Source organism: Sciurus carolinensis, chromosome X, assembly GCF_902686445.1.
Source record: "Sciurus carolinensis chromosome X, mSciCar1.2, whole genome shotgun sequence".
Classification (NCBI taxonomy): Eukaryota; Metazoa; Chordata; class Mammalia; order Rodentia; family Sciuridae; genus Sciurus; species Sciurus carolinensis.
The window spans coordinates 27960252-27983170 of NC_062232.1; the positions used below are offsets into that span (position 1 = coordinate 27960252).

General features: G+C 37.6%; 1 protein-coding gene and 1 pseudogene across 1 annotated transcript; both read left to right on the forward strand.

Moving 5' to 3' along the window:
* The first annotated feature begins 4191 nt into the window (after nucleotides 1–4191).
* Nucleotides 4192–4895, forward strand: LOC124972674 (serine/arginine-rich splicing factor 2-like; annotated as a pseudogene).
* Nucleotides 4896–10481: 5586 nt separating this feature from the next.
* LOC124971412 (E3 ubiquitin-protein ligase RLIM-like) lies at nucleotides 10482–15612 on the forward strand. Its single transcript, XM_047535196.1, has 3 exons — nucleotides 10482–10713; nucleotides 13107–14659; nucleotides 14863–15612. Exons 1-3 carry the CDS (start codon nucleotides 10482–10484, stop codon nucleotides 15610–15612), a joined length of 2535 nt encoding a protein of 844 aa, XP_047391152.1.
* The last annotated feature ends 7307 nt before the right edge of the window (nucleotides 15613–22919 follow it).

Sequence of the window (22919 nt, forward strand, 5' to 3'; positions counted from 1 at the left end):
ACTTCCAAGGCACTTGCCCTACTGCTTTTTAGGTGATAAGTGCTTCGTGCTATTTCTCCCCTCTGAATACCAACCATTCCTTGTTCTTTTTTCTTAACTGGCATGCATCTCTTTAGTAGCCCATTCATTAACGTTTGCTCAATTGAAATTTGTGGGATGAATTCCATTTCTTGTCACTATGTGACTGATAATAAAGGAATAGGTACAGAACAAAAACAACATTATTATATGATTTAAAAAATCAATGAAGTTGGACTTTTCAATATATTGGAATATTATAGTTTGTGTAACTGTGTGCATGATGTTATTGTTGAAGGGGAAATGTGTTCTTTCATGAAATACTTTCATGAAATGCTGATGCCACAAATGCTAGACAAATACTTTTGTTTTCTATCACTCAGTTTTTAATATGTTAACATTCTCTGTCAGTTGCTAAGAAAGATTAGTATATTTAGCACTTTCTAAATATATTTCAACACAAATCGGATTATTCCCAAAGCATTTCCTAAGACTAGTGATCCCCTAACCATATTAGGAAAAACACTGGGTGGGTCTGCTGAGAGTTCACAAAGTGATCAGTTTTGTGACTTGAATATTTCCCAAGGGGAAATATTTTCCCCCAAGAATTTGCCAGGAAACTATTCAGTGACATATATACGGATTTCCCCTGATCCCAGGACTAAAGAGTCTTGACTCAAACAAATCATAGATCTGCCCCAAGATAATTAATGCATGCTGAGCATTGCAGTTGAATATGGCAACCAGGCAATAAGATAAGGAAACTTTGACTGAGAAAGGATAGTCTCACCTAGAACTAGGAAGTGAAAAGACTTGGAGGGGATCACCAGGTTTTTAGGCTTTTTAGTTTCTAAACTCAGAGACTATTTGTTTTGTAGTTCTGGCTCAAAAGCCTAAAGTGATAGAAAATTTGGGCCCATGAGGCTGCCTTCCAGAACATCAAGACCATTGCTGAGTGCCTGGCAGATGAACTCATTAATGCCGCCAAGGGCTCTTCTAACTCCTAGGCCATCAAAGGACCAGTGGGAGAGTGCGTTCAAGTCCAACCGCTGATTTCTCAGCTGCTGACCAATAAACTATCTTCCCTTGGGAAAAATAATAATAATAAGTGATAAGAAATTTGGGAATGTAATTCAAAAAATAAATTTGTTGAATTATATTTGTAAATATTACTTTCAAATGGATTTCAATTCCTTGTGTATATTGATCAGCATATTTTCTCTGAAGAAATATTTTATGGGAAAGCTAAAGCACAATTTTAAGGTTATTTGGTGGTGTGAAATTGGAAAAAGGGGGATTACTTGAAACATTTTAATGACTGGTATAGATCCATCTCCAAGGCACAGATATATCTACCCCTATAGTAACATTCCTTGCTCACCAGAACAGAGATGAAACATTTTTCCAATATTTGTCTCTAACTTATTGTTTTCATATGAATAATACTGTTTTACAATGAAATGCTGTTTGGTGAATAGTCTAGTTTATTCTGTTGTACTTAATTGTCAAATCAAGGAAGAAAAATCACAAGGTCTGCTTTGTTTGTAATCATATTCAATTGCTTGACACTGTGGCTCATAGTAGATGCTCAATGATTGATAAACCATAGCTTATGCACATATCAGTTCATGTAATCAATTGCTGAACAAGATTCTGGGATCATATCTATATCCTAAATGTCAAAATTCATATTTCTTCCCAGACCCAATGTTACTTTTATAGTTTAAATCTTACAAAATTGTTTTCATTCTGTTTCTTTACATTATTGCTCTCTAATTCGCCTAACAACAATATGCAGTGCAATATTTTTTCCAATATTTTTTGGGGGGTGAGGGGTAACAGGGATTGAACTCAGGGCACTCAAGCACTGAGCCACATCCCCAGCCCTATTCTGTATTTTATTTAGAGACAGGGTCTCACTGAGTTGCTTAGAGCCTCACCTTTGCTGAGGCTGACTTTGAACTTGCCATCTTCCTACCTCAGTCTCCCAAGCTGCTGGGATTACAGGCAGGCACCAACATGCCAGGTTTCCAATGCTTTCTGATATAAAAGTTTCTAATGCTTTAGATCAAGTAAAGAGTTTCTATATCAGCCACAGAGTACATTTAACCAATCATTTTAATTATTCCATGTACTAGGTAAACAGAATATAGGGTATCTAAAACAGTCCTGTACACATTATGTACAATCACAAAAATATGATCCTAATAAGAATAAATTACACTCCAGGTGTGTATAATATATCAGAATACTCTCTGGTGTCATGTATGGCTAAACAGAACAAATTTTAAAATGGTAAAAAATATAAAACACTCTGTATACATAATAGTAAGCCTACAAATATTTGTTGAAGAAGCAGGAATATTGAGCAAGGAGGATAAAATCCTTAGGGAGAACTGCATAAAGCATAGGTTTTGTGGCTTGCGAAGAGTACACAAGTTCACTGAGGGTGACACATACTTAATAATATATTTTGTACTTCTCCCAATCATTGTCAAACTTACATTGTTGTGTAACAAACATAATTCATGAGAAAAGATGCCACTATTTAATCAAATATAACTCTAAAATTATCTTCCAGTTTCACTAGAAATAATTTTATTGGCAAACTTTATATAACAAGATGTGTAACTTGATGTTTTGATACACAGATACACATATATTATGAAATAATCATAACCATCAAGCAAATTAATATATGCATCACCTTCATATAATTATCATTTTCTTTTTTGTTGTTATTGTAGTAAAAGTCAATTTTTTAAATGGAAGTCACATTAAGAAGACTTCCAGACATTGGATAGTATATTGGGTAAACTAATGAGGAAGAGATGATGTCTATTTAACTGTGTTATATTCAATTATATAATTTGGAATCACAGATCATGACACCTTTGACTCATGTATTCAAGGGGTCTATAGCAGAGAAGGGGACCCATAGTGAGTTTGTGATTATAGTTCACACCCTATAGATGACTCTTAATCTCTCTTTGCCTGTTAGTGATACAGAACAGATATGTGGTGGGTACATGTGGTTAAGGGAATAATTCTATAAATTGGGCCCACTGTACTGATCCCCACAAGCTTTAAAAAAAAAAAAAGCAATTTACCTACTGCCTTGCCTGGTCGAAGTCAACAGGATATGTTATATTCCTCATTAAACTACTTGTTATTTGTAGGAGAGATACAAGCCCTAAACACTAATAAGAATAGCACAAGTTATCCTTAACTTGTGGGGGTACTTTTGTGACTCTTATACAGACCAGATTCTAGAACTCAGGAAGATAAGGATAAATCTCCCTAACCATAGATTTTGTAAGTACAGATTCAATTAGACCATTTAGCATGGACCAAAATGATCTAGAGTAGTCAGTCATGCACAGTGGAGACTAGGAAGTCTGATATCATCCTGTTGTCAGTTAAAAGTCAAGAGGTGAACCTGGGTGGGACTCTGGAAATGTCCCTGGGATCCCAAAAAAACTGGAGGTCAGGAGGCACACACCACACTTTTTCTCTTTCAGAGGACCACCCCCCTCTCAAAGGTGTCCCCTTTTCCCTTTTCCTATCCTTTCTAATAAACTCAGGCCTATTACTCTGACATGTCTGAAATCATTTTGGCATGATTTTAAGAATCACGATTTGGGGGCGGGTGTGTCTCTTCTACTCTGCCTCCATTTCAGGGAAGGGTTCTGCCCTGTAACAGTAGTATTTGATAATACTACTTACCAGATCATACTTTGTTTGAATTTTAGTTTTGTCTTTTAAAGACAAATGTTTCTAGTATATATGAATCAGTACTACAAATGCATTTCAGATCATAAAATTTTATATATATATATATGTATATATATATGTATATAAAACCGGATGTTTAGATTTATACTGGTAAAGTCACAAAGCGATCATATTGTGATTAAGAACACATTTTTATTAAAAATTGGTATGTAGTTATTTCTCTCTCAGGTGGTCTCAGCTCTGGCGATGGGCGGGGCTATGTGTAACATTCTAAAATCTCTAAGCACCACGAGCAGAAGCCAACTGACAAAGAGGCGGAGCCAAACGAAGCCAAGGAAACCACAGCGGCCCCTGGGCTATGCTCACTCTCCTTGGTGGTTACTTTCTCCTAACGACTCCTCTAAATTCAGAGGCCCCCAGAGGAACCTCTGAAGGGCAATGAGCCACAGTCGTCCTCCTCCCAATGTGGAGGGTATGACCTCCCTCAAGGTGGACAATCTCACCTACCGTACGTCGCCCAACACCCTGCGCCGCGTCTTCCAGAAGTATGGGCCTATCGGGGATGTGTACATCCCTCGCGATCGCTTCACCAGAAAGTCCCGAGGCTTCGCTTTCGTACGTTTCCACCACAAGCACCACGCTGAGGACGCCATGGATGCCCTAGACGGGATCGTGCTGGATGGTAGGGAGCTGCGGGTGCAGATGGCCCGCTATGGTCGTCCGCTAGATTTTCACCACTCCTACCGCTGGGAAACGTCACCCCACAGGTATGAGTGCGACAAGTACAATGGCCAGGGACGTAGCCCCAGGCTTAGTCGTCAGAGCCATTCCAACACCAGGAGCCAATCCAGATCCTGATCCCAGAGCAGTTCTCACTTGAGCTGCTCAAAGTCTGGCTCTCGGTCTAGGTCTCACTCTTATCTTCCTCTCATTTCCACAGAAGATCACCATCAACCTCTAAATCCAGATCTACCCAAAGATCCAACTCCAAGTCCTCCTCAGTGTCAAGATCTTCATCACTGACCAGGTCCCGCTCTAGGTCCAGAAGCTTTCCACCGGGATACGAGAAGAAATCCAACTCCAGATCACCCTCCAAGAGTATCTCCGATTGTCCCAAAGAAGGAGGTGCTCAAATAAGTTAAATGATCCACAAGAAAGTCATCTGAGGACTGGCGACTAGGGTGGAGGGGAGAGGGATTATACTCGGTTGATGAGTCCTTGGAAAAAAGCCACTAGCAATTGAAAACAAAATTTGTGACATTGTGTAACATTTTACTTGTTTTAAACCTTACCTAAGGTGGTAAATTTCATTTTATATAGCATTTTGTTTGTTATTTGAATAACAATATTAGAATATCTTGTAAGTGAGGTAAAAGACTTCAGTTTTCATTATTGGTTTATACATTTGAAGTAAAATTTCATCTTCTTTTGGATGCTCATTTGTTTGGTTTGAAAGTAAACAGATTAACATAATTTGTAGCCTCACAACTTAATGTATGCAGCCATTTCTTGTTAGTAGTCCAAAACTGTGTAGTGATTAAATCTTTATTGCCTTCACTCTTTAAATTAAAAACCTATAAAAGTTAGTTGAAATTTATTTACAAGAGCTATTTATTTTCTGATCTTAATGGTAATCTGAAGATGCATTTGTATGAAGACATTTCAGGTGAAAAGAATTGATTATTAAAAGGATTATTTATCAAACAAAATTCTAATAGCATGCATTTTTGTGACTGAGATACAGTTGTATAACAATTGAGAAATGACATTTGTTAAAATGGTGGTTTTCAGTACACAATGCTCGGTTATTTAATGTTTTCTCCTGGTTAACTCCTCCATTAGGATGATGTGTTGTACAGAAACAAATGATTGCCCAGTTTATTTAAAAGTTTGATAACTATGCTTCCAGTTACCCAGGCCTTGCATATATCTAAGAGTGCATATCATGCACACATCTAGCAGATGGTAAATAGACCTTTGGTTTTCCCTCTCACCTCCAAAATGGTAAATGTGTTCATCTTCATTTACAAACTTAAGTATGAAAAGTCCTAAGAGATCAAATGATTTATAACTTTGTAATGACTGCTAACATGCTATGTTTTTGACTTGTGCATATTTTATACTGTAACAACTTTCTGAAGTGTAATTAAGATCTTTCTTGGTGTTTAAAAAATAAAAATTGAAAGCTCACTGTGATTGTATTCTTATTCATTAAGTTGTGAAACAATATTCATAAAATCATGAAAGAAAAATACTTTGAGGTCATCCATTTCAAATATTGTCTTATAAACAATAAATTATCAAGACAACAGAGTACCAATCTTCAGAGATCCAAGGTGTAAATATTTTAATTTAGCAAGCTACAAACAAAGTCTCACATCTGCTATAGTCTCATAGCATTCTTCCCCAAGGTTGTCATGACCTTCCTCTGGATCAACCTTGAATCTTCCTAAATTGTCTTCTATAGCTCAGCTCAATCCTCCACTTTAACTGACTGACTTTGAATATATCTGGGAGACAGTTGTTCCCAGCTTGACTTTGGAGTTTGGAACTTCACTCTGATCCCTTGGCTTCCCTTTTAACTCAGCATTTGCTGACACTAACTGTAGCCCCACTCAACTTTTCCTTTATTATTATTTTTTTTTAGTTGTAGATGGACACAATATCCTTTTATATTTTTTTATTATTTACTTACGTGGTGCTGAGGCGCAAACCCAGTGCCCCATGCATGCGAGGCAAGTGCTTTACCACTGAGCCACAATGCCAGTCCCTCAACTTTTCCTCTTAACTTTATGTTGCCAATTCAGCATCCTGATTCAGGTACTATTTTTAATTATCCCTGAATAGTTTTCTTTGTCTAACCAACTGACTAGATCAAACTTTATGAAACTGAAGTCTACAGAGATTAAATGATTGGACAATTATTCATAGACTTCATCTTGACTTTCTCAATTCTCAACTCAAACCTCTTTCCAACATATTGAATTACCCTAGTATATTACCTTTCCATCCATTGAAGTATAATGTTTGGGAACGATATAATAAGCAAGACTTTTAAATAGACAATAATGTAATGTAGAGCCTCAAGGTTTGAAATTTCAAAACTTCAGTGAAATATATCTGTTACTAGTAGCCAGAAATGATATCAAAATCAATGAGTATTAACCTAACCAAACATCTTTTTAAACTTTTTAAACACAAACACACCATATATGTATACACATACACACACACACACACACACACACACACACACCTCCTTCTGCTAATTGAGACTTTCCTAAACTTTTAGTCATCTTAAAAATCCCACCAGGGAGCTAATTGGTCACATAACATTATCTCACTCTTTATTAAGGCACCAGTGAAAGACATTTGAGTTCCCACCAGGACCATTTTCTTTCTTAATATAAACCAAATGTTCTGTGGTACTTTACTTCAGGATATTTCCCTTTATTTGAGAATTAAGTGAGTATTACTGGACCAAGGTAAAAGAATACATTGTATAATATAAGAAACAAATACAAAAATAGGAATAATTTGAAAGGTTCTCATAGTACAGAGACAAGGAAATTGATTTAACAGAATTAACATTATATGCCATAACTATATTTAGTTTATTAGCAAATGAAAAATATTGTTCACTTCTTTCAACTTAACTATACTCAATTTCAGGTCCTAATAAATAGTTCTTAAATAATTTACAGAAAAAGAAACATTTCCTTATTTTTTCATCAAAACTAAACCCAACCAAAATCCGAATAATAAACATGTTAACATAGCAAATAACTTTTACACAGAAAATTTATTAAAAATTACTTTTTGACATCTGATTAGATCACTCTGATTGAATCATTCTCCTTGTGTAACTATTAGGGCCTTTCATTGTTAAGTGACAGAAATCCTTCGCAAACTTCCATTTAAAAAGGTAGTATAATGGCTTACAAATGTAAAAATGCTAAAGCACATCTAGCTTCAAATATGTTTCAAAATCTTTCTTTTATCTCTTTTTTTTTACACTTGTTTTCTTCTCTCTGATTTTCCTCATTGTCAAGCAAACAAGCCAAATGCAAGCATCTTTGGTTTATATCCTACCAACTTAGCAACCACAGTGGAAAATAAATTCTCATTTAGAAGTTCCAGCTAACATCTCAGATTTAACCCTTAACTGAACTGCTTTTGGTCCTCATGCTTTAGCCAATTATAATTATCAACAATTTGAGACAACTGACTGGACATGGCTGGGTCATATGCCTATTCTTTTACCATGACAGTGAATTCGGCTGCACCTAAACCAGCTGGATTAAAATAGGGCAATGGACTTTTCCCCCCTGGGATGCTAAGCAGACCAAAAAAAAAAAAAAGAAAGAAAGAAAAAGCTACTGCTTGTTCAAAAAAAAAAAAGCCAGTCCCAAAATTCAAAGGTCAAATGTTTGCTAATCCAAAATAAGGCGGGGGGCGGATTTAAAAGAAAAGAATAAACATCAGTGGAGTAGACAAAGGGGAACGAAAGGGAGGTAGAAGGAATGGAACAGGGAAAGACAGTAGAATAAAGCTGACTTACCTTTCCTATGTTCATATTTGAATATACCACAGTGAATGTCACCATCATCTATATCCACAAGACATTAATTTAAAAGAGAAGAAACTATAGTAAATAGTAGAAAGATCAGTAAGTAGAGTAAAGGGAAAGGAACAGGGGGAGGGAATAAAGGAGGGGAAAGGGAAGTATTTGAGACTGAATTAAAACAAATTATATTCCATGCTTTATATTATAATTAAGTCAAATTGAATCCTATTGTCACGTATACCTAAAAACAACCACTGCACGTTTAAAAATTAAATATCTTAATTGTGTCTTAGCAGAAAAAATCAAAACCTACTTTATAGTCACTGTCAACTATTTCCTCTTGGATTAATTGCACATTTTCATCTTAATCCCAGAGGTGTGGCCACAGTTTTCCAAATACGCCAAAGCCTTTCAACTCTGTTCTTTCTTATCTGACACAGTTTTTCTCCACCAACACATGCCTAATTACCACTTTCTACTGTAGAAAACCACTATTATATTCAAAGATTGACTTAAATGTACTATCTCTGTGAAACATTTCCCACTCCAATTAAATAACCAATATCAGTTGTCCATGCTTACACACTATTACATATGTAAATCTTGTACAGCAGGTTTTGATTTATGTAACATTTCCCTCACATGGAATATAAATTGGGAGTCTAGTTGATGAAACATTTGTCAACATCTCTAGTATCTGTAAGAGTAACTGACTTAGTTTATATGCATGACTTAATTTATTAAATAAGTCAAATTGTGTAACAAGTGTCAAATTCTGTAGCCAAATGTTGTCATAGGAATAACTCAAATGAAGGATCAAAACTAGTGTTAAGTGGGGCTGATAATAAATATTAAGTCCAAAAACTCCTATTACTTAGGGGTCTAATTTAGATAGCATTGCAAATAAACATTATTTTCACTAAGCCATCCTGGCTACAGAAACAAACAAGGAGCAAAATCAGTAAAGTTGGCAGTCATTACTGTAAGATAAAAAACAATTATGGATTTTTGGGGGGAGGTACTAGGGATTGAACCCAGGAGTACTTTAACACTGAGCACATCTCCAGCCCTTTTTATTTACTTATTTTTATTTTGAGACGGGAGTCTTGCTGTTGCTTAGATTGGCCTCAAATGTGAGATCCTCCTGCCTCAGTCTCCAGGGTCGCAGGGATTACAGGCATGGGGCCCTGTGCTTTAAAGTGCCTGTGACACTGTGGTTACTTTTGTTTCAGTATTTATTATATTACAAGAAAACAAAATAAAAATGAAAACCAGATGCCTTTGTGGAAAATCCCTTATCTTGGGTTAGCAGCAATCCTGCCAGAATCTCCCCAGGTTAGGGATCAAACCCATTGCCTTGCCATGGACATGCCCTCTACAACTGAGCTACACTCCCAAACACCCTGCCAGAGTATTTTAAACAAAGTTTAAGGGATTGTAAAACAAAAGATGAAGCTATTAAGAGTTAAAAGCGAGAGGTCCCAACTGAAGAGAGTGAGCTGCGGCCCTGGTGATTTGCCATATATTGTGATGCTTTGATAAGCATCTATGACATGAAGAATTCACAAGGAGAAAAAAGAGAAGTTCCTGAGCATCTTAAAATGAGAATAACTGAATTTAACTACTACATCTTCGATATGACATTTGGAAGAGGGCTGTCTGTGTAATGAACTTAGTCCTGTTCAAGTTCTGTAATTTAACTTTCAAGAAAGTGGGGCCTATTAGAACTTGAAAAAGCCTCTGGAAAGTCTAACACAAGGCTCATATGGAAGGACAGAGGAGAAGGACAGTGCTTGATGTATCATGAGCACTTGCAACCTTGGCAAGCTTACAATGAAATGCAACCTAGCCTGAATAGAGTCCCTGCTAGGTAATAATGGGGGAAGAAAATGGACGCCTAGACAACCAACCTTAGTAGGAGCTGGGCTGGGGGCGGGTCTAAAGCAGGGTCTCTACGGAGGCTGAGAAGGGCCGTGAGAGCTGCCTGGAGGAGGAGCTTGTGTGGGGGTGGAACTAAAACAGAGGGATCCTGGCGTACGCACTAAACAGCGTATGCAATGAACCACGTACGCACTGAAACACGAAATAAAGGAAATAGAATGCTGGTCCTTGGACTTTAAATGTATCTTAACAGAGAAAACTCTTACTTGGTGAGATCAAGATGGAAAGCTCATATTCAGAGGATGAAGAAGATAGGTCTTCGGTCCAGCGCAGAAGTCAGATGGATCGACTGGCTCGGGAAGAAGCTTTCTATCGATTTGTGAGTAACCTGAGTGAAGAAGATTACAAGCTTATGAGGGATAACAATTTGCTAGCCACTGTAGGCGAAAGTACAGAAGAAGAATTGATGAGAAGACTACAACAAATTAAAGAACATCCACCACAGGAATTGGGTAAATAGAGGTTTATTTTGCTCTGTGGGGGATAATAGGACAGGATGAATAACAAACTTGATTTTTTTGTGTTGATATGCATCAAACACGGCCCAATATATATGCTAGACAAGCCCTCCACCACTGAGGCTTCATCCCAATCCCGATATGGAACCTCATAACAGTAAATGTCAGACATCTTTGTCTGACTAATTTGGTACTAAGTGACTACTCAGAAAAAGGCGAGGTGGCAAATCCCTGAGATCGAGGCAAGGGAATTGCAAGCTTGGGGCAAGCCTTGTCAACCTTGCGTGATAAAAATGAAGAGCTGGGCTTGTAACTTGCTGATAGAATATAATATATTCTGATTCACTTTGGGGTAGTTTTAATTAGACAACATGAGAAATACCCTATGTTAATTTTTTTCTTGGTTTTCATTTTCCATTTAAAGTTTGTTCTTCCTCTTGATTATTCTATACAGACATGTGATTGTTTTTCTTTTACTTAACATGTTAATTTTGCTAATTGTGTTCGGTGTGATAGTTTCACACATGCATACAAAGTACACTGATCAGATCCAACATCCATTTGTCCACCCTCCTGCCCACCTATCTTGCGAAACTCTGTTAATCACATTCTTGTACATTCAGGTCAAATTTTTATAGCTTCCACATATGAGCTAGAACATATGGTACTTATTCTGTACCTGGCTCAATTCACTTAACATAATGTTCTTCAGTTCCATCCATTTTATTATGAATGGCAGGATTCTTTATGGGTGAAAAATACTCCAGTGTGTATATACACTATATTCTTTTATACTCAGTGGTTGATGTGAAAATAGGCTGATTCTATATCTTAGCTATTGTAAATAGTGCTTCAATTAATATGGGAATGTAGCTATCTCTTTGGTGTGCTTATTTCCTTTACATATGAGATATCTGGCTCTTATGGTAGACCTATTTTCACATTTTTCAGGAAGCTTCATACCATTCTCCATAATGGCTATCCTAATTCACATTCCCACCGAAACTGTATAAGAGGTCCTGTGTCTCCACACACTCACCAGCATTTTTTTTTTTTTTACAATAGCCATTCTAACTGGGGTGAGATGACATCTCATTGTAGTTTTGATTTGCATTTCCTTGATGACTAATGATATTGTACATTTTTCATATATTGGCTATTTGTATTTCTCATTTTCAGAAGTCAGATGTGCTTTCTTAACAAGCAAAAAAGAATGTTGCATACTCTAATTTTGCCCCTCTCCAAGGGACATTTGGAAATTTGGTATTCACAACTGGGAACAGGGATGGGGACATTACTTTCAACAATTGGGGAAAGGCCAGGAATGCTGTCAAATAACCTAAAATGCACAGGACAGCTTGTTGAAACAGTTACCCAGTTCCAAATGCCAAGGTTGAAAAATCTGGACCTCAGGACTAGTGTTTTCTTCCCAAATATGAAACAGGGAATCTTACTATCTAAAAAAGAGGCACTATAATAGTTTACTTCTCAAACATAGCCTTATATGTACTCAATGAAGAGTCTACTATAATGGTTTGATTATTGAGCATGACTTTACATGTATTGTGTTAGCTTCCACATATTAATTTTTTTTAAACTGGGGATTGAACGCAGGGTGCGTAGCCACTGAGCTACATCCCCAGCCTTTTTAATATTTTATTTAGAGAATAGGTCTCGCTGAGTTGCTTAGGGCCTCACTAAATTGTTATGACTGTCTCTGAACTTGGGATCCTCCTGCCTCAGCCTCCCGAGCCACTGGGATTACAGGCCTGTGCCATGATGGCAATTCTATATCATAGGAAAATTAAGAATTATTGACATTATTTTAAACATATAAACCTTTTTGAATTGCCATTGTCTGTCATCCTCGTACACTTTAAAACAACCTTGTGTTATAAAAAGCACTTCAAGAGCCTAGAAGAGGTAATGTTTTAGATGAATGAAAATTGGACAATAATATAATTTGAACTAATATATTATCACTGAATATTCTTCACTGGTGTTTACCTTGCTTGTATTATTATCTTCACGGAGGACTGGAAACAATGTGTTTTGATATGCTCTCCACAGTGGAATGTGAGGCTGTATACATGATGAAACATCAAAAATAGACATCCCCAGATACCTTTTAAAAACTCCCTAAATTAACTAAGATTACCTCAGTCATTTCAAATGTAATTAAGACTAACTCGCCTTTATTATAAATCTAGACCACATTGTTTAGAAAAGTATTAACTCCCTAAATATGAAATTTGCTTAAAATATCTGAATCTTTAAGCTCTCATTTTTTTGTTGTTGATTTTTGAAGCAAAGTGTCAGGGAACTGTCTTATGATAATTCCAATTTTAGAAGTTCCTTTCTGACTTCCTCCCTTTTTATGGTAACAGGTGAAGGAAACTCTTCAGAGAGTATGTCTAGTGATGATTCTATACTACAGTGGCTTACCACTTTTAGACAAACTGAAAATATGACAGAATGGGAGCAAGGAGATAATCACTCTTGGACATCAGCAAGTTCAAGTAATTCAAGCAGTAGTGATTTTGGATGCAGTGGAGAAATGAACTTTAACCCTCTTAATGGAAACCCAAATCGACAGAATGGACATTTAACCTTTGCAAGACTTCTTGAAGGACAATACATAGAAAACAGGCAGAGACAAGTGGAATATCCACCATCAGAGTCAACAGATACAAGTTCATCTATATCCGAAGAAAACGCAACTGAAGCATTCATGGAGGTTCCACCTACCAGAGGTCAGAGAAGATCAAGAAGCAGAAGCCCAGAAACTCGAAGAACCAGACCAAGAATTGAACGTAGTTCACCCCCAAATAGGCAGCATGAAATGTTAATGAGATTTCATTACTGTACATCACCTGAGACTTTTGAGTATATTCAGATAAATGAGCCAGGGATATTTACTAGAGTTCAGCAAATTAGGGCATTGAGAGGGCAAATAACCAGACCTGAATTACAAAGTTGGGATCTTCATTCAGCTTCTGCAACAAGGAATGCCTTTCAAGAAGAATATTCTTCAGACACAGCCAGTGACAATGAATCTGAGGAATTCAAACAAACAAATCCAACCACACTTGAAAACGGAGAGAGAGAAGTGGAAAATCCACCATCAGAGTCAATAGTTAGGAGGTCCTCTATATCAGATGGAAGTGTGACTGAAGCAATCATGGAGGTCCCACCTACCAGAGGTCAGAGAAGATCAAGAAGCAGAAGCCCAGAAACTCGAAGAACCAGACCAAGAATTGAAAGTAGTTCACCCCCAAATAGACAACATGAAATGTTGATGAGATTTCATTACCGTACATCATCTGGGACTTTTCAGTGTATTCAGGTAAATGAGCCAGAGGTATTTGCTAGAATTCAGCAGAATGAGGCATTGAGAGAGCAAATAACCAGACCTGAATTGCAAAGTCAGGATCTTCTTTCAGCTTCTGCAACAAGGAATGCCTATCAAGAAGAATATTCTCCAGACACAGCCAATGACAATGAATCTGAGGAATTCAAACAAAGAAATCCAACCACACTCGAAAACAGAGAGAGAGAAGTAGAAAATCCACCATCGGAGTCGGTAGTTACAAGGTCCCCTATATCAGATGGAAGTGCGACTGAAGTATTTTTGGAGGTCCCACCTAGCAGAGGTCAGAGAAGATCAAGAAGCAGAAGCCCAGAAACTCGAAGAACCAGACCAAGAATTGAAAGTAGTTCACCCCCAAATAGACAGCATGAAATGTTGATGAGATTTCATTACTATACATCACCTGAGACTTTTGAGTATATTCTGATAAATGAACCAGGGATATTTGCTAGAATTCAGCCGAGTGGAGCAGTGAGAGAGCAAATAACCAGACCTGAATTGCAAAGTCAGGATCTTCTTTCAGCTTCTGCAACAAGGAATGCCCTTCAAGAAGAATATTCTTCAGACACAGTCAGTGACAATGAATCTGAGGGATTCAGACAAAGATATCCAACCACACTTTTGATGATGAAGTAACAAATCATCCTGGAGAATATTCACTGAGAAATAGCATAGCTAGTAGAACTCAATTAATATCTGAGACAACAAACAACACCGTTACTTTAGAAAGTTATCAAGAAGAACTCAGAAATAGGCTTTCACCTTTTGAGCAGGAAAGTATGAGATCTTCTGTTAATACCATCATAATACCTGCACCTATTGCAAATGAGACAACATTATGGCATATGACAGAATTTGATGAATCAAGTGAACTTATGGACAGTGAGAGTCAATTAGAGTCTAGCAGCTCACCCCTAAATCAACACATGGAAAAGGAAGAGTCACAGAACGGAAGAGATGATTCTTCTAGCAGTATTATTTCTAGTTCTAATTCAAATCCTAGCTGTGATTCTCGTTCAAATTCCCCGGCAATTTCCGGTTCAAGCAGCAGCTACGTGTCTAGTTCCAGTCCCCTTCCTACATCCAATTCCAGCTCCAGTAATGAAAATTCAGAAATTATCTCAGTGATGTTTGATGGCTTTAATGAAATAAATACATCATCAAGCTCACCGTCACAGCCCAGGCAAGAAAGTCAATATACGACACCAGCAACATCTGATGAGAGTGACTCTTGGCCCTTCCTAGCTCACTTTTTTATCTTAAATGAAGCTCATAACCAGCCTACAGGACTTACCAAACAACAGATTGACAACTTTGCAGTAAGAAACTTTGGAAAGGATGGTGCATTAAAAGCCTGTAGTATTTGCCTTACAGAATTTAAAGAAAGCAACAAGATCCGCATACTACCTTGCTCCCATGAATATCATATCCACTGCATCGATCGCTGGCTGTCTGAGAACTCTACCTGTCCTGTTTGTCGCAGAGAACTAACGGATTCTGATGGCAGAAAAAATTCTAGTTGAGATCTGAATACTCAACTATATAAACTGTTAAACTGATGGACAAACAGTCACTAGTTTTATGTTTACTTTTGGAGCAATGTTTAAAGTAACCACCTGAACTGAATCTTTGGTTCTGTAAGGAATGATCTGCTTTCCACTCTTTCTGTTTGAGAATAAAAGAAAACATTAACAACTTGAAACAGGTGGTGTTATGGTTTGAACCTGGCATATCTCCCAGAAATGCATGTGTTGAAGGCTTGGTGCCCAATGCAGCAAGGTCCAGAGGTGGTGCTTTTGGGAAGTAATGAGATCCTGAAGGCTCTTACCAGTTCAGTGTATTAATCCATTGATTAGTGAATGTACTACTCAGAAGTAGTGGAAACCATAGGCAGGCAGGACATGGTTGGAGGGAAGAAGTTATGGGAATGGGAATGTTTGCTTTGTGCCATTGTACATTGGAAGCATGTAAATTGCTTTTTTAATTTTTATAAGGGCTCACAGCTTAAGAGTTTGCCTTGAGTCTCAGGGTAGACTTTGGATTTGGACTTTTGAGCAATGCTGGAATGTTAAGACTATGGGGACTCTTAAGAGATGGACTGAATTTTGCATTGTGTGACGGGCATGAGTTTTGCTGTGCCAGGGACAGAATGTGCCCCCAAAACTCATGCATTGAAGGTTTGGTCCCTGATAGAGTAGTTTTCAGAGGTGGGGCTTTTGGAAATAATTGGATATTTAGTTTTCTGACCCATTTAGTGGATTGATCCATTGATAGCCAGACTACAGGAAGGTGGTGGCAACTACAGGCAGGTGGGACATGGTCGGAGGAAGCAGGTGAATGGGGGTGTGTCTTTGGAGACTATCTTGTCCCAAGTTCTTTGCTTCCTGCCCCCACTGCTTTCTAGGTGCCATGAGCTAAGTAGCTTCCCTCCACCATGCCCTTCTGCCATGACGTTCTGCCTCACCTCAGGCCTAAAGCGCTGGAGCCATCTCACCATGAGTTGAAACCTCTGAAACTGTGAGCCAAAATAAACCTTGCCTCTTTTAAGTTGTTCATGCCAGGTATTTTAAAATATCACTAACATGGGTATCTTACCTAACAATAAAAAGCAGTTCCACAACCTGGTAAGTCATTTAATTTCAATACGATCTTAGCAAGTACAGTGAGTGGGGCTATTTATGATTTTTGAGAGAGGAGTGTCTTACCATGTTAATAAGTTCCAAAATAAATCCTAACAGACTTATCTAATCCTATTGAATCCCAGACAGCTCATGGCCCTACCCTTCTGCACGCAAAGAAATAACAACCAAACCTAAATAATTAGGAAGCAATGCAGGTGCTTAGGATATAGCTCACTTTGTAGAGTGCTTGCCTAGCATGCGCAAGGGTCCGGGTTTGAATCCCCAGTACCACCAAAAAAAGAAAGAAAGGTGCAATGTAAAAATTTGTTAGAGTCACTGACATAAACAAGTGGTCTTACATTAATAGCATGATTTAAAAAGCCTCAAAACCCTTCACTTCCTTTCTACCAAGCAGTTTATCCCATTCTCTCACACAACCTTAAAAAGTTTTTCCTACTCCCTGCTACCACTATTTCAGTCAGGGCCTTAGCCAAAAATAGACATCACACTTGCAAATGGTGATAGAATGGCATTTTATCAAGGGAATAATTAGTAAAATGTGTAAAGAATGAAGGGATGATGAGGTACCCTGAGGTTAGCAACTGTAAGAAACCAGTGTTATCACCAGGCTTAAAGGGACAGAGAGAGGTAGTATTTCCCCTAACTCAAAATGTCCAGTTGATGTAGTAGTCACCCAACAGGTACTTAGATAGATGCCTTTAGATGGACAAATGGCAGCTATGACCAACCTAAAAATTGAAGGTGTGAGAGTAGAGAAATATTTAAATGTCCTGACATTTTAGTTTCCTCATGCTTTCTGATCTTCCATTGATCCTATTCTAGCTTCCCATTACTGTGATTAAATACATGAGATGATCAACTTCAGAAGGGAAATGTTTATTTTAACTGAAAGAATTCAGAGGTTTCAGTTGTTTGGCTTTGTTGTTTTGGGCCCATGACAGCACAGTTCATCACGGTGAGAACATGTGGCAAAGGAGGCCTATGCACCAATTAGTCACAGAGGAGTAAAGAGAGAACTGGGAACAAGGATTCCAATATCCCCTTCAAGGACCCACCTTCATGACCTAACTTTTTCAACAGGTCCCCCCTACTAAAGGTTCCACCACCTCCCAAAAGCACCATGGGTTGAAGACCAAGCTTTTAATACATGAATGTCTCAGGGACACTGAAGATCCAAGTATAGTATTCTGTTCACCAGTCCCCAAGAACTAATATCCTTCTCATAATATGAATTCAACGGTTCCCAAAGTCTTAACTGTCCCAGCATTGCTGAAAAGTCCAACTCCAAAGTAGTGTTTGAGACTTAAGGCAAACTTGGCCCTATGCCCATGTAAAACTCAAAAAACAGATTACATATTTCTAAAATCCACTGGCACAGAGTAATTCCCATTCCAAAATGGAGTAATAGGAAAATAATAAAGAAGAATGAACCAAAGAAAGACTGAAACCCAGCAAACATGAAATCAGCACAGGTTAAACATCCCCATTCCAAAATTGAATAATGGGAAAATAAGGAGGAATTGAAACAAAGACTGAAACCCAGCAAGGCAAACATTAATTTCTTGAGCACCATTTACAGCATCTGGCACAGACACTGGCATAATGTGAGCTCCAAAGGACTTGGACAGTCCCACCTATATGACCTTATTGGTGACAGCCCACAGCGCAGCTCTCTTGGGCTGCCTCTACTCACTTCCTATAGCTTCCTTCAGCAGGCATTCCATATTTCTGGCATCTCTACATTTTTGAGTTCTGCACTGCAGCTTTGACTTCACTCTCACAGCTTCACACATTAACCAGTCAGGGCCTACTTGCTGGGACTACAATCCTGCCACATACTGCCTGGCCTTCCAGGCTTTTCTTTGAAATCTCAATGGAACCCTCCCGCAGGCCTGCAACATCAGCATAACGTGGACAGTGCCAAAGTTTGTTACTGGCAAGAGCTATTCTGGGACCCACTTGAACTATGGCTTCAGGGACTATGATTGTCTTGGCAGTTAAACATAGGGAAATGAACCCTGGGAAAGTAATTCCCTAGGAAGACCTAGCCTAGTATCTTCCTGAGGGCTTTCTTGAGAAAAGAAAGTCTTTGAAATGAGTTTGCACTTTCACACCTTTGAGCTGCCTTGGGGTGGGGTCTTGCTAATTCCTAAAATGCCCTCAATATATCTTTCCTATTGTTCATGTGCAGAGTGTTTGACTTCTTTTTAATGGTGATAACATTTTAACTATTGCACCCATCTTGACTGTACCTTTAAACATGTTCCTTTTTTGGACAAACTGTCTTTCAAATCTTTTTGCTCCCAATTCCTACTCTATGTATATCTGGCCAAAAGCAGCCAACGATATCCACTGCTGCAGCCTGAATACTATGCTCCCTTGAAATATCCCTTCCAGATAAACTAGATCATTACCTTTAAACTTCACCCCCCACAAAGTCTCTGGGCATGGTTATAGTGCATTCAAATTCTTTGCCAAGGTATGAAATTGGTGCCCTGTAGTACAATCCCCAATGGAGTCCTCATTCCTATGTGAAACCTCATAAGCATGATATTTACTGTCCATATTCCTGTCAATACTCTCATCTTCCAAGTCCTCACCAAAATCACCCATTAAACTCTGCTAACAGCATTCTAGGCTTTCTCTAGGCCACTCCTCCAAACTTTTCCAAACTCTTCTCATAAACCAATTCCAAAGACATCAGGTATAGTTACAGCAACATCACCATGTCTCAGTTCCAATTTTGTGTTAGTCAGCTTTCCATTGTTGTGACAAAATACCTCAGATAATCAACTTATAAAGAGAAAAAGTTTATTTTGACTTTTTATTTCAGAGGTTTCAGTCCATGGTTGCTTGCCCCTGTTATTTTAAAACTTTTGACATCACAGGTCATTGTGGTGAGAACACATGGCAAAGGAAGCCAGTTAGTCTCATAGAAGCCAGGAAGGAAAGAGAGAAAAGAAAGGAAGGGGCCAGGGTTCCAATATCTCCTTCAAGGGCATGCCCCCAAATGACCTAAATTCTTTCCAGTAGGCTGTACTTCATAAAGATTCCACACCTCAAAATAACACCATGAGTTTGGAACTAAGCCTTCAGCACATAAACCTTTGGGGGACAGTCAAGATCCAAACTATAGTAGTTCCCATTACCTATACCCAGTTGGAAGACAACCTGAAAGGAGAAATACAGATTAATGCGTCCCATAAATTTCAGCCTCCTGAGATCACAGAGCAGGGTAGAAAAAGATGCAGAATGGATTCAAAAAGCCATTTAGCACAACCAACATCCCCAGTCCTCATGAAACCCAATTGGTTCATGCTTCCTTGCCTCTGCCTCTTCCCTTTCCCTCTATTTGGCTTTATGACTCAGTTCTCTGGCATTTTACTTTCTAAACTCAGATCTTTTAGGATAAATGAAAGAACAGATATACTTTAGAAGTAATAAGAAGGTGACAAACCCTTAAAACTCATTAACTTTTCAAAAATCTGTCATACTTAGGTTTGTAATAATTGTAAACAACTCAAGAGAAAAGGCAGAATAGGTCTTTCTTTAATTTTTGCTTCATGTTTCAATTTCCTTTTATAAATAACTTACATTCATCAGTTATTATTTTAATAGACTTGTTTTCATGAAGGGCTCTATGGTTTACTTATGACTTTTAGCTTTTTGTGTATGAACCAAAATGATCAGCTCATGCTTTTTGAAGCTAAAACTATAATCTGAAAATGCTAAAGGTAAATCCTGAATTCAAATACAAAAAAAGAGTCTAGATATTTCAATTCTAATTGTTCCACCCCCCAAATTATCACACTATGACCGTGGATATTTGAAACCAAATTTTAGGTAATAGACCCTTTCTAAATGTAATAAAGGATCTTTTATCTGATTCTAAATCAGTCTTAAAACTTGATTTTTTAAAATTAGTCTGAAAACTTGACCATTTTTCATATGTTGGTCAATCCTTGTTTAGGCAAGAGTACAAACTAAAACATCGGCCATAAATTTGGGCAATGTGCAATCTCTATAGATGTGTATCGTATTAAGGATAAAACTGCTCCAAGAATGTCAGGTCAACATCATCACTAGCTTTCACTCTCTATGTGAATTTCTGACAACCACAGTAACTTCACAAAAATATAAAATGTAAATTGGGGGATAGAGTCTGTCTTTTAACACATCTTTGAACCATTATATTTTTCACACAGAAGACATTTGCATGACCCAAACCAATCAAACCTCTGGAATTCACACAATATTCTGAAAGAGTTTTGAATATTCTGAATTTTATTAAGTATTTCTGATAACAGATATAATTCACCCAAGGTGATCTAAACAATTATAATAAGAACTTGGCTTTCTTGCTATCCTAACATGGTCCCGTCTTCCAAAGGACAATTACCTAATTAACTCTCCAGTATATTCATTAATACGTTCTGTGGTAGCTGGATTCTATATGTTCCCAATGTAATAGCTCCTTTTCTTGAGTATTTAATACAGCTATGGATATGATGGAGTATCATTTCTATCTTTAGACTACACTATTTGTAACAGTTGACTTCCTAAAAGAGAGATTATCGAGAATGTACCTGACCTAACCAGAAGACATGGAGAGGCATTCCAACCAGATAAGTTGACTTGAATTCCTCCCTGCTTCTCTATAAGTACAATTATATATTCTGGAAATAACATAAAATAGCCAAAGAAGAATTTTAAAAAGTGTAAAGAAGAAGGTGAATTGGTAAGGAATTCTCAGAATGGATGAAATTCATGTAATGGAAAGCTAGTGATGATGTTGACTTGACATTCTCGGAATAGCAGGGCATCATATCACCCCCTCCTCCACAAGAGAAAAGATGACTCAGACCCTGCATTTCCTTACTTCCAACACAATAACAAAAATAGCTTAGGTAGACTGTCCTCCATCAGATCAAATCAATCCTTCTGAAAACTCCAGGTGAGCCCAAGAGAATCTGCAAAGAGGAACAATGAAAGCCCTGCTCACAGTAAGTGGCACTCACTTTCCCAGTGGACCTGAGACATCCCTTCCTAACCTCCACCTACCAGTTGACCAGCAAAAGGAATCCCACAACAAAAACCATCCAATCTGCTCAGTGTTCTTTTCTACTTAGCCAAAGCGTCCTCTCACCTACTCAGAGGCAATCTGCAACTTAGCCTCAGGGATCCCACTACAGAAATTTATAAACAAAATTAAACAGGCCCCAGAGTCTCCTGACAAAGACAAAGTGTGCAATATACAATGAAATATCACCCATCATACCAAGAACCAGATATATCACAACTTGAATGACAAATGACAAATGATGAGAACCTCATGATGAAGCTGGTATTACAATTACCTGACAAGGGACTTAATACCACCATAATGAAAAAAAAAATTCAATCAATTAAAAGTGCTCTGAAACAAATGAAAAAATAGAAAATTTCACCAAAGAAATGGAGGATATAAAAAGATGAAATGGGAATTGTAGCATGAAAAAAATACAAATAACTCGCTAGATAAGCTAGATTATCGCTAGATAATAGTAGAGTAGTGAGGACAGAGGCTAGAACAGTGGACTTGAAGATACATCATTAGAATTTACCTAATACAAACAAGAGAAAGACAGGAAACTGAAAAAATAAACTGAGCCTCAAAAGTCTGAAGAACTATCAGAAAACATAAAATTTATAGAGAGTACCAGGAAGAGAGAAGAACAATGACTGAAACTTCTCAAACATGGAAAAGACTGAATCTCAACAGATTCAAAAAGGTGAGCAAACCCTAAATAGAATGTACCCTAAGAAATCCCCAGCAATGCATACCATAATTAAATTCTAAAAACAAAAGGCAAAGGAAAAACTATTTTTCTCATAAGTTTTGTAAATCATATGTTAAAAATACCAAGTGGTATTCAGGTGTATTCAATTCAATATTTAAGTGTTGGGACATAAAGGTCTCCAAATGGAAATAAGGTTTCCTTATTTCACTCAAAGTGGTAAAGAATCTGATCCTAGTACACAGTGTTAAGTCACATATACATATTGTAATATTCAGAGAAACTAGTAAAGAATAAAAACCAAATGATACATTCAAAAACAACAGAAATAAAGGAGGAATGATAAACATGTTCAAGGACAGATAGGAAGGCAGAAGAAGAAAACAAAGAAACAGAATAACCAAAACTGAA